Source organism: Gymnoscopelus braueri, assembly GCF_963280865.1.
Source record: "Gymnoscopelus braueri genome assembly, chromosome: 16".
Lineage (NCBI taxonomy): Eukaryota > Metazoa > Chordata > Actinopteri > Myctophiformes > Myctophidae > Gymnoscopelus > Gymnoscopelus braueri.
In genome coordinates this window covers 29,412,499-29,426,029 of record NC_137616.1, presented here as the reverse complement: position 1 = coordinate 29,426,029, position 13,531 = coordinate 29,412,499, and the positions used below count along the sequence as shown (strand labels likewise).

The 13,531-nt window shown below is 39.0% G+C and overlaps 1 protein-coding gene across 2 annotated transcripts in view; it reads left to right on the top strand.

Moving 5' to 3' along the window:
* Positions 1-2,348, top strand: part of pals1b (protein associated with LIN7 1, MAGUK p55 family member b) — a 30,656-nt gene extending 28,308 nt beyond the window's left edge. For both annotated transcript variants that reach the window (XM_080454196.1, XM_080454195.1), the window contains exons 13-14: positions 529-639; positions 1,318-2,348. In XM_080454196.1, the coding sequence (XP_080310322.1) occupies positions 529-639; positions 1,318-1,494 (288 nt within the window). In that variant the 3' untranslated portion in view covers positions 1,495-2,348. The remainder of the gene's footprint in view (positions 1-528; positions 640-1,317) is intronic.
* Positions 2,349-13,531: the final 11,183 nt, after the last annotated feature.

Below are 13,531 nucleotides of genomic sequence, written 5' to 3'. Positions count from 1 at the left end.
GCAGAGCAGTCCCGAAAATATTATATTTTGTGTCCGACATGACGTTAACAGATCATGGTTACAGAGTGAGAACTAACGTGAGTTGCAACGGCTCGCTCTCTCTCTCTCTCTCACTCTCACTCTCTCACTCTCTCTCTCTCTTAAAATTTCAATATGAAAGGTAGGCTACAATGACTGCTACTACTTTGTTTAGGGATGTTCAGCAATAACAATGCCATGCATTCCATGCACATGACAGTGGCCGCCTCCTCTCCCAAAGTTTCACTAAGCAAATAAGCATGTACTGTGTACACACAACCCAAAGTCTGCAAATACTTTGAGTGCACACATTCCCAGGTATTGACTAGTATGTATTATTATGTCCGCTTACTGTACTCTCAAGACAAATGAGTTGTTGCCAGAATCTTCATAATGAATGATACTTTAGTGAGGCAAATCATAGTTTTTGGTGACATTACTTGATATCCATGAAAGCACAGCATCATTCCTTCTCTAATTTCTTTCCTTTAAATTCATATGTCCTTTTAGTCGCTGCGGGTGTTGAGGTCCTCCAACCTCAAGCCATATGTCATCTTCATCGCCCCTCCTTCACAGGAACGACTGCGCACTCTGCTGGCCCAGCAGGGTAAAACACCAAAGGTACCTATTTTGAACTGTAAACATATTAATTCTTATTTCTTTTTTTTGTATAGCATGCATCATAAACGTATTAGTAGGGAGGTCAAACACAATTTGACTTTATTGTCTTGTTTCTAATAACAGTATAGTAATCCCAGAAATTGTTTGGCTGTGTCTCACCCTCAGTGGTGGAACTCAAGTACTGTACTTAAGTACAATTTTGAGGTATTTGTACTTTATTTGAGTATTTCCAATTTCCAAGGCAAATATCGTACGTTTACTCCACTACAATTATTTGAAAACTTTAGTTACTAGTTACTTTGTAGATTTGGATTATTATTACAAAACATACATACGCTTCAGCCCTATATACATTTCGGCCATTTGAAAATAGCAGATCTACAAGCTCACAATGCGTCGCATCGCGCATTGTGTATTTTCAAAAGATTTTTATACATTTGAAAACTTGAAATGGGACATTCTGCATAATGACTACTTTAACTTTTGGTAGTACTTTGAGTACATTTTGATGCCAATACTTTTATACTTTTACTCAAGTACATTTTGAATTCCGGACTTTTACTTGTAACAGAGTATCTCTACATTGCAGTATTTATACTTTTACTTAAGTAAAACATTTGATTACTTTTTCCACCACTGCTCACCCTCCTGCCCCTTCTGAATCCTACTCACGTGTAGCCCGAGGAGCTGAAGGACGTCATCGAGAAGGCCCGCGAGATGGAGCAGAACTTTGGCCATCTGTTTGACGCGGCCATTGTGAACGTGGACCCAGACACAGCCTTCCACGATCTGAGGAGGCTCATCGAGAAGCTGGACACCGAGCCACAGTGGGTCCCCACCTCCTGGCTATGTTAGAGCTCAACAAAGAGACCAAGGCAGGAAGGGGAGAAAGAGAAAGGGTTCTTGGAACAACAATCGAGAAGGACAGATTGACAGGTGATGGTCATTTATCACTGGATCGTCAAAGAGTTTAACTTGCACAAAATGAAAGTATCATAGAGGTGACCGCTAAAATGTTTTGCAGGGATGGACTTTTCTTAACTTTCTTTTGTTGCTGTATGTCTGTCTTGTTTTCTTTTCCTCACTGTTCTATATCAACTTACCACAATTTATCAGAAACAAATTATAGACGGTATATTTCCATCCTAATCTTTATAGTTATTTATAATTGTAAATATATATTTTCTAGGCAAAAATGTTATAAACATTTTATTGTGACATTTTTGTTGTTTGTAAGATACGTCAATGATGTTCATCCGGGACGGTATATCTATGGTATATCTATATATGATGTTTCTGAGAATGCAATAAACAGGGACGTGCTCTGATTTCCAAACAAAATAATTAACCCTCGTGTTACAAGGGAATACAATATTTTCATCCAGAGACTCCAAAGAAAGATATGATGGAACATGCTTTATTCAGTGTTTTTTTCACTCGACCAATTTCAGTATTATGTTATGTTGCTATATTTATATTGTAATAACATACCTCAAAATCGTTGGTCTGTTTATTAGTTGTCTGCCTAATGGCAGTATAACTAGCTGTACTCTTCTACCACAGTGGGGTTTGAGAGTGTCTTGTTCCATGGTTCTGTGGGCAGGACATCCTGTCACTCTGTAGAACTTAATCAAACTGCTGTTTCTTTACTGGTATCCTAGTCATCATGAATTATGCACAATTCAGGTAAACAATGTTAATGCTAATAAATTACTTAATGTCTCCAAATCTCTAATTGTTGATGTGTTGCCTACTGGTTGTTGCGATTACAATTTGGGGTTGATTGGATGCTGTGTTCATCTGGCGTTTTTTGTTGTTTTGTTCATCTGCTGATTCACGTTGAATTGTAGGTCATGCAATCAAAATTTGTGCAACTCCTCAAATAGGCCACATTCTTTTTCTTTTGCAAAACACTTTGCTACTACTGCTACCACCGATTTTGTCCAAACCTCACCCAAAATGGTACACCATATCTATGTAGTAATTGTTGAAGTTGTTAAGATGCAAAATAACGTGTGTGTGACAGTTATTAAGTGAAACGTATTGTGTTAATTAATCAGTTGAGTGAAAAAAATATATGGCTTTCACATATGGTTAGGTTAAATTTAAAAGGGACAAAATCAGAAAATAAACATACTTGTTTATACATAAGTTACTTGCATACTTCATAGTTTTTGAGGACCTAGTCTAAAATGTCTGGTTTGATTCAATATTGATCGAATATTTAGCGGAACTAGACCGGTGCCTCGTTGGGTACCGGCCTACCCGGGAACGATGCAAATATTCCGTGCATTTATTGTAAGATTATGGCAAAAATGTCAATTGGTGTCACCGAAAATGTTTACCATTATTTCAACTTGCTTAAAAAGATGAGTCTTCCATGCCTTTGTGGCACAAGCAATGTGACAGGCGTTTATGAAAAGAAATGTTAGGGTTCAAAACTAACACTAAAAGGTCATCTGAACTCTAAAAGGTTAACTATGGCTCACATACTGTATGTCTTCCATGCCTTTGTGGTGCAGGTAATATGATATTGGTTTATACATTGAAGGTTTAGGGTTCAAAGCTGCTTTGGAACATTTTCGCACTCCATCTAAACTAAAAGGTTAAGTATTTGGTTCTCACATATACTGAATGATCTATGCCTTTGTGGCACAGGCAATATGACACAGGTTTATAAACCAAACATTTAGGGTCCGAAGGAACATTTTGGCACTCGATCTGAACTCTAAAAGGTTAACTATTTGGTTCTCACATGTATCTTTCATACCTTTGTGGCACAGGCAATATGACACAGGTTTATAAACCAAACATTTAGGGTCCGAAGGAACATTTTGGCACTCGATCTGAACTCTAAAAGGTTAACTATTTGGTTCTCACATGTATCTTTCATACCTTTGTAGCACAATCGATGTGACGGTGCTTTATAATCTGAAGGTTTAGGGTTCAAAACTGACATTTTCGCACTCCATCTAAACTCTAAAAGTTTAAGCATTCGGTTCTCACACAAATGTTCCTTCCATGCCTTTGTAGCACAAAAGATGTGACATGGGTTACAAATCAAAGGTTTAGGGGTTGTAATTCTCAAGGAACTTTTTTGCACTCCATCTAAACTCTGAAAGGCATCTAAAACTCTCTAATAAGGTTAACTAACTGGTTCTCACGTGTATCTTCCCTTTGTAGCATAAGCTATGTGACAGTGGTTTCAAAACTGGTAAGGAACATCACACTAATGGATTGTTGGAGGTTATATTTAAAGGAAGAGTTCACCCAAAAAATGACTTATTTTCTATCAATTGCACACCCTATGAAGCCTTGAATCCATGGATTATTTTTTGTTTTTGTCGCATTCCTAAGATAATAATTTGATTCCCGTCTCCTACCGGCTAATGTATCCGGTAGGAGACACAAAGTAGATTATTTGTGTCTCCTACCGGAAATACACACGGTCATCAAATTATTGTCTTAGTCCACAAAAACTAAAATAAATCCATGAAATCAAGGCTTCGTGGGGTGTGTAATTGATAGAAAATATGTAATTTTTTGGGTGAACTCCTCCTTTAACCATTTCACTGCCAATCAGTAGATCTACGCGAACCGATGTAAAGCCGCCACGTGCCAATCGCGTAGATCTACGTGAAGTGAAAAAAAAAAAGACCAAGGAGATATGATTAGTTGAAGATCTAGACTCCTATCCACTTCCTTGTTAACTTAAAAAGTCTATATTTCGGCTCCTGAGTACTTTTTTTTCCCAATGAAAAACTCTGGCACTGGCTAAAAAAAATTGAAAATACCTCCGGCAGTTAATGGGTTAAGGTTGAGGTGGCAGGTCAAAAGATGAAAATCCACAGCAAACACCTCTCCCCCTGACAGAATGACTGAATCTACAGATACATCCACTGGGTTTATAACGACACGTGACCTCTACCTGTAGGTTATTGTTTAAAATCATCTTTTGGAACATTTTCACTCTTCACCCACATTTACTTTTTCATTAGAGCAGACCGAAACTCCTTAATGGTTAATAATTAAGGCGCTCACATCAAGACATGTTGCTTGCTGTCCATTGTGTACTATAGTCCAAAATCCTATAGGACCATAATGGACCACCGACATATGTATTATTGTAGTATTATTTTTGGTGACTTCATAGTGCATTTACGCATTTTGATGTTTGAGAGAATAATTTCTGTGCCAAATCTTTATACTGCACAGGTTTTGATTTTGGATTCGAGAAAATACGAATTAGGTATTTCAATGTGTGCTGTCCTGTGCACCGGTGAGAAGAGTAGTGGAGCCAAGCTGACATACGACTCTGTAAAAGCTAATGGATGGACAAGGAGAATTCTTTCTTTGGTGTGATGGCAAATTCCACCCAAAACTCAGGAATAGCTGAGAGTTAGACTTACAGCATCATGGCATTCAGCCTGGGATGCTATTGAGTGATTGGAGTCCACTCAAAACTCTGAAATAGGTAGCTACAAATAGAGGGAGATGGCATGTAATGGACGAACTGCACTGAAAACTCATGTTGTGCTCTTTGAAAATTTAAGAATGTAGCTTTTGTCAGGCTACCCAGGTACATGGTGGAGAAAGTAGCTGAACTACTTGAAAGCTACATCATTCTGAAAGTAGTGAATCTAGCCACAAGCTAGCTACTTGGAAATAGAAGCTAGACACAGTGACGTGTGAGATCATTCAGAATGGTACTGGGACAAATTATCCAGTCTCTTTATTAGTTTATTTAACATTTAAAAAAGTTAAAAATAGGTCATTATAAGGTGAAGAGAGGAACATTTGGCTATTTTGTTTCTTTGTACTAAGAAAAACGTACGTAGTGCGAGCTAATATAACACTTTGACCCAAGTGATTTTCTTAGGGTGAATTTAACTTACTGGAGTAAAAATATATTTAAAGTAAGATATCTGTTCTTTTACTCAAGTATGGCTTTCAAGTACTTTATAAACCAATTTTCTGATAACTTGCAAGGCATAATTGGGCAGCAGTAATGGCCAGTTGCAGTTTTGTTACATGGCGGCTGGACGGCTACCTCCAGGCATCACTTTAGGGGGAAGTACCTTCGCACCACAAAATAAATAAAATAACATAATAAATTAAGCGTTTAACCAACCAGTTACAAATTTCGTAATGGTTTCCGGTTAAACCTTTAACTTTTTTGTTGTCTTGTGGCCCCAGACTTCAAGTAATTTTACAATTGAGGCCTCCTGCCTGTGGAAGTGTCTTTGAGCCACTGAACCCTTAACTGCCCCCGATGAGCGTTGCTTTTACTTTTACTTTGCTTTTCCGACATGTGTGTGTGAATGGTTGAATGCAGAGCCATTTAAGGAGAGTTGCGTCACCTCCTTCACTTCATCAGCCCAGTCTTCTACAGAGTCTTCCATTGGTGAATAGTGACAAAGCAGGGAGTCTTCAGGCTCCATTGGATCCCCCTATAGTTCTTATCTTGTTTTTTTTGCTGATGTTTAACAAAGTATGACAATTAAGTGCCATCAGATGCTGCCTGATGTGATATTAATTTGTATGAAGTTTTATTTATGTACTGTATGTATACATGTCCAGTAAGTGTAAGTGTTCCCTGATACTGTGCATTGATTGATTGATTGATTGATTGCATAGCAATTGCATGCATCAAGACGTTTAAATAATATACAAAACATCATACCATACGAGTAGTAATAAAAAGAAAAATATGTACAGTAAACAGTTGGGGAAGAGGTCCTTTCCGGTGATAAGCTTAGACTTTTTACAGGGGCCAGTTACAAACTGCAGTCACCTGTAGGTGCTCTTTTAGAGCGGTTTTGAAGGAGGGTAAGGAGTCACACACTTTTATGCATTCAACCACTATGGGATTTATGTATGTGGGTTATGTGTGGGACGTAAACTCAAGTCTCTCTGTAGGCACACTTTGTCAAGACCAAAAAGGGCCAAACTAGGCTTGAGAGAGAAGATGCTCTTCCAACCATCTTTGTGCATCACCCTGTGTTCAAAACCAGGAGCGACCCCTGAACCACGATGCACTGGACCTGTAAATATAGAGCACAAAAATGCTGATGACTGCTAGTGTTAAAGGTGACACAGGTATAATAAGAATGAACTCTTAATAATGATAGTAAAATATTCTGAAGTGATACATTAATTTGAATAATACAAAAAATTATATAATAATAATAAATTATTGGCTCAGGAATGGGACAGAAACAAATAAATCTAGATCTAGAAACAACAACTAGATGAATGACATCTGACCCCATCTTGTTTAACCAATCCCAATTCTCTGTACAGGAACCTTACCTCTTTGTCTTCTTGAAGCCCACAATGTAGTCAGGCACAGGACAGCCAGCTTGCTTCATTACATTGCCGATGCTGTAGAAGAGGCCGGGTCCCACAGACAGAATAGACAAAATTGTTAGTGAAAGGGTAGAAAAAAATTTGCCTGGTAAACCCTCCCTCCGGAAATCTCATTTCCATTTGATTCCAGGAGTGAAATCAAATGGAAATGAGATTTCCGGAGGGAGGGTTTACCAGGCTAGAATAAAATAGGCTAAGCAAGCCTAGTTGAGCTGGATCCTAGATACAGCTAGCCCACTTCTTTGGGACTGCGGATGGAAATTAGCATCCTTTCTAACTCCAACGTATTTACACTGCATTCCAACTTTACTGTTGTTATGTTTTTGCCGTGTTCATGAATATGTATTGTCCCACCCCAAATAAAGTAAAGTAATGGTCTGGTTGGTTGGACTGGTAAACTGTCATTCCTTCGAAAGGGAATCAAATATTACATTTAGATTTAAAATAATTCTCGTTCTTCTAAAACGCAGGGAGAGTGCACAAACTGAAGCTCTAACGTTAATTAAATAATATAGATTTACAGACAGGGTAGGAAAAGACATCACTGGGGGGGGGGGGGGGGGGGGGGGGCATCACAAAATAGCACCAAATGAGCACATTGCATTCCTGTTTTTTCTGTTACAAAAGATTGGCAACACCTGCACAACACTAGTGGCTATTCCATGTTGACTTTGTCAGGACAGCAAATCTCAAATTCAAAATTTTAAACTATGCCAAGAGGAACTAACCAATCCGGTGGATGTATTCAACAGAGCTGGTGGGGAAGTCATAATTCAGCACCATGTTGACTCCCTTGAAGTCGATTCCTCTGGCAAGCAGTGCAGTGCAGATCAAGACCCAGATCTTCCCTGAGCGGAAACTGTTGACAACGTTGTCTCTCTGGGAGACATAGATATAAGAAAGACAACTATCAAGTATCAACTTACACTCAGTGGTGGAAAGTAACTAAGTACATTTACTTAAGTACTGTACTTAAGTACAATTTTGAGGTATTTGTACTTTACTTGAGTATTTCCAATTTCCATTACTTTTACTTCTACTCCACTACATCTCAGAGGCAAATATTGTACTTTTACTCCACTACATTTACTTGAAAACTTTAGTTACTAGTTACTTTTCAGATATAATGAAACATACATTAACCACTTTAGCCCTATTTTATACATAGGCTATTTGAAAATAGCAGATCTACAAGCTCACAACGCGTCGCATCGCGACACGTTGTGAGCTTGTAGATCGGCTATTTTCAAATATTTAGTACTTTTACTTTTGATACTTTAAAGGGTAAGACCACTTTGGTAGAGGTTTGGGTTGTGTAGTTACCTTGCCATGATGTAACTCCAAAGGTGGGCAAGAAATCAAAAATAATTGCTCCATTGATTAGAAATTGATAATTCAAAATATGCTCCTCATTGACTTACATTGTACGGTAAAACAGCTCTCAAAGTCACTCTTTTAGCACATAAATGAACCCAAACATAGCTGATTCAGACAATATAGAGCATCACCAAACCCAGTACTGTTTGTTTTTTGAATAAAAATGTCAACTTCCTGTTGATTTTACTATTTGAAGATCTGGATCCGCGGATCCAGTCCAGGTTTTCTACTTATTAAAAATGGCAAAATCAACAGGAAGTTGACATTTTTAACAGTAGCAGTAATTTGAGTACTTTTCCCACCACTGCATATTAGCTGTATGATAAATAAGTAAATACTAATATGTAGTGCAGTGATTCCCAAACTTTTTTTGGATCAGGGCCCACTGTAATGTGTAAAGCTTTTGCGGCCCACCCATCTGATCTGGCTGCCTAACACTGCGGGCATTTTCAGAGGATGTTTATTCTGATGATGATCAGTCAATCAATTTGTGTTTCCGGCTCGGATCAACGGTACTTAAAGTTATAGTTCACCCCCAAAATGACTTTCTTTCTATCGATTTGGTCACCCCATGGAGACTTCAATTCATGGATACTTTTTTGTCGCATTCCTAAGCCAATAATGTGGTGACTAATGGACTGTGACATCAGAGTCCAGGGGCCAATCACAGATTACTTTTCAGCCTAATTATTCAGAGAACCTCAGACCACAGAAAATCCACTGAATGTTTAAAGTTCAGGTTTTTGGGGTCTAATTGAGGTCATAAAACCCCCCAAAAAACATACAAAAATTGAAAATGAATGTCATAGAACGAGCGTATATGCGGTGTGCTAGATCACGTATTATATAATCATTATAATTCTCCCTCCTGTCAGAGGAGTCATTAATTCACACAGGTAGTGTGTCTTTATCACAATATGCCCAAATATGGATTACTGATGTCATAGTAGTACTGACAAAATTCAGATCATAGATTTAGCTGAAATAGACATTCAGGTTGAGTAACGTCATTAGATATTCCATATAATGATGTCATCACGCAATGATATCACAACATAATTATGACATCAGATGTAATTGTCCTTTTAAATGTCGTTATTGTAGTTTATAACAAAAAAACATTCAGCAACTTCTGGAGATTAATCGCCCTACCTTCTAACAACCTTTCTGTAAATTAGTTGCACTGATTCACAGTGGTGCTGGTGTGTGAAATGTTTCACTGGACGATACATCTGAAAGGACATGATAATTACAGCCCAGCTGCTGTGGTAGTCGGACACAAGATGTACTCATTTGGAGGAAAGAACAACAGTGGTCAAATGGAAGTCCACATCTTTAACACGGTGTCTCTACGCTGGAGGACGTTGCCCCCATGGACAAATGGAAGAGGAGAAGGTCCCCCTGATGTTCCTTCCAGGCGCTGGGGCCACACAGCTGTACTTATAGCAGAGTGCGTCTACATCTGGGGAGGGCTTCCTTTCTGCAACCTGCTCTATGGATTTGATGTCGACTCCCACAGATGGTTCAAGCCCGAGATTTCTGGAACCGTTCCAGAGGGGAAGTGTTACCACACAGCCTGTGTCTTGGAGAAGGTCATGTATATCTATGGAGGAATCAAGTACCGGACTGGAAATACTAGTGACATGTACAAGTTGGACACCACCACAATGGTCTGGGCTGTAATTAACACCAGAGGAACTCCACCACCTGCTTCATATCATCACTCTGCCACCATCATCGGGACAAAGATGTTTGTATTTGGGGAATGTGGGGACGGGGGCGTCGTCTACAGCTTCGGAGTGTTTGACACAGAGACCAACAACTGGCTGAACACACCTCCTACACAGCCTCCCCCAGAAGGACGCCGGGTCATTCAGCCTTTGCCTACAATGGAGAGCTGTACATATATGGTGGCAGCAGCCAGGAATTCTTATTAAATGATGTGTGGAAATTCAGCCCAGTGACCTTCACCTGGAATAAGGTTGAACTCAAGGGAAACGGCCCTTCTCAGACGTATTGTATGCAATGTTGCATGGTGGGAGATCGTATCATACTCTTTGGAGATCGGGAACCACAAGTAGACTACCATCTCTCTAATGGTCTGTATATCTTAGATTTAAGTCCAACACTGAAGACATTATGCAAGCTAGTAGTTATTCAGTACGGTGTGGAGCAGTCAGAACTCCCTCATGACATCAGGTGGGAACTGGCAGCCATGACTAAAAACCACTAGAAAGGTTCACATGCTCAGTGGAGCACACATCTCTTCCAGTACAATATTTTTCTCTGAGATTTCTCTGAGACACCGGGAACGCATCTATGTGTCATTTTTGAGCGGTGTAGCCGCTCCTATAAGTGGGGTTGGGACCCATGACCCATCCGTCGTGAACATTTGTCTTTCGCTGTACTGTGATTGGCTGATAAGTATTCAGACCCTTTGCTCAGTATTGTGATTGGCTAGCGAGACGCATGATGAAATTCATAACCTATAAATAGCACCACGCACTTAAAAAAAAATACTTTTTTTTAAGTGAGCTTCCATCACTGTGATGACCTTAAATAACACCGCTCACTTCACACTGGGTGTGATTTTTTTTAAATTTCTTTGGCTATTCAAAAATAGAAAAAGGGAACCAGGAGACCTGGTACTGCCAGACCCCTAGTGGTTGAAAGATCAGAGCACTACGTCACGCTAAGCTTGGCCAATCAAGAAGAGGACAGAAGACAGACCTCTTTTATGCCCATGTATGGACGAAAACGTTTGGAGAGGGGGACCGAACAGAAGACAGACCTCTTTTATGCCCATGTATGGACGAAAGGGGGACCGACAAAGCCTCATGTAGGCCCGACCCCCTGGGTCTGGCAACAAATAGCAGCGCTATGAGCTTGTAGATCTGCAAATCTCTGCAAATCACGGGCTGCCGTGATTTTTGGTGATTTTTTCCCCCCCTAAAACATGATCATCAGGTATTATGGTTATACTAGGAGGAAGATTTTTTTCAAAAAAGTGTACAGAAAGTGTTAAAATTATGTTTTTATGTGGACACGCCTCCAGTTCATTAACTCATTCCCTGCCAGACTTATTTCTGTCTGTGTTTGCCCACTGCCAGCGGTTTAGTGTTTTTTATAACTTTAAAAAATTCACATTTTTTTTCTTCATTATGATCGCAATTCCCATTACTTTTACTCCACTACATCCCAGAGGCAAATATTGTACTTTTACTCCACTACATTTACTTGAAAACTTTAGTTACTAGTTACTTTTCAGATATAAATTATGATATAATGAAACATACATTAACCACTTTAGCCCTATTTTATACATAGGCTATTTGAAAATAGCAGATCTACAAGCTCACAACGTGTCGCAGCGCGACACGTTGTGAGCTTGTAGATTGGCTATTTTCAAATATTTAGTACTTTTACTTTTGATACTTTAAGTATATTTTGATGCCAATACTTTTGTACTTTTACTCAAGTACATTTTTTATTCTGGACTTTTACTTGTAACAGAGTATTTTTACATTGCAGTATTGGTACTTTTACTTAAGTAAAGAATTTGAGTACTTTTTCCACCACTGCTTACACTTGAAAAAGAATCATGGCTCAAAATGACCACTATTGCTTATGAAAACTTGATGACGTGGTTATAGCTTGCAGCTGGTTCAAGTCAGGTACTGTTAGTAGAATACATTTTAAGGGCATGGATCTGGGGAGGCCCGATGACTTAATATAATTTCCTTTACCAATGCTGTCTGAACGCCTGAATATCCACTGCCTTTTCTTTTTTTTTTATGTTGTGTAATCGTGTGTCCAATATGTTCAACATGAGTACCTGTGCAAAGTGATTGTAATACACTTGTACCTGCTGCTGCGTGCGGTCTGCATGAATAACATCCGTGCACGATCTATCGACTGTACAAACACCAGCATGGGAGGCAGGAACCCCTGATAAGAGAGCAGTAGATTGAACAAGATGGTCAGAGAGAAAACATACAGAGAAATCTTCTCTCGCTCTCTCTCAGTTAATCACATTTATAAAAAGTTGCATACCTTTTTGACAATGTTCCTCATGGCCACAAGTTTTCCGTTCTCTGTCCCCACAAACAGCAACTCCTGCTCCACCGTTTCCACCGCTGCATTCCTGAGAACACAGATTATTCAGATTATTTATGTAAAATAAAGATAACACCATAATGTAGAGTGTAAATCTCTGACCTCACAACGATTTGATTCAATTACAGTTCTTTGGGAAATTATTAAATGCATCAAGAAATCCTTAATATCACCATGATTCTATATTGATTATGTCGATTGAATTCACTAAGGAACTGATGATTTGGAAGATGTAATAAATGATTCACTATTTCATACTATTTCATTTTGGCCAGAATAAAAAATGTGTCTAATCGACAAAATGTCCATTTTGTCTAGTCGACACAGTTCAGACATTAAATATAGCTCAATGTCCTGATCAAGTGTCTCTAAAATTAGGTACAAACAGTAAAGAAATATAAAGAGTAATTCCAACTCATCTAAAATATAGTTAAAAGAAAACACAGCCCTCAGAGAGAGGGCTATGTTGTAGATGAAATGCTACCTGTGCGAGAAGACGTGCGGGGAGACGACGTGTCTTTGGCCACGCCCAGGAACTGACAAGAGCCGTCCAGGAGGGCGGATAGCACCTGGAGAGCACACGCACGCACCTGGAGGACGATGACAGAGATGATGAGGTAAATAATACACAGACACTCACAAGTTCAAATAGAGCCTGACAGGGGGTTTGATGCTGATCCTGATGTTGGAGAGTCCTAGACCACAGATTACTGATGCTTTGACCGTATTATAAAATAAAAAATAGGGGTGCCAATGGCCTAGTGGTTAAGGCGCATACCACATATAGGCTCTAATTTTAGTCACGAGTTCAATTCCCGAGCCGATTACCTGCGTGTCACTCCCTGTTTCCTGTAATTCTCAACAGAAAAGCCCAAAACAAATTTAAATAAAAAAATGTAAAAACTTCATTACAGTTTCTATGTCACAGAAAAATCTTATAAGCATATCAATTAATAATAAGTTAATAATAAGTTTTGATAGACACGTCGGCTGAATAATTGCCGCCATAAAAGTAAAATAATGGTCTATA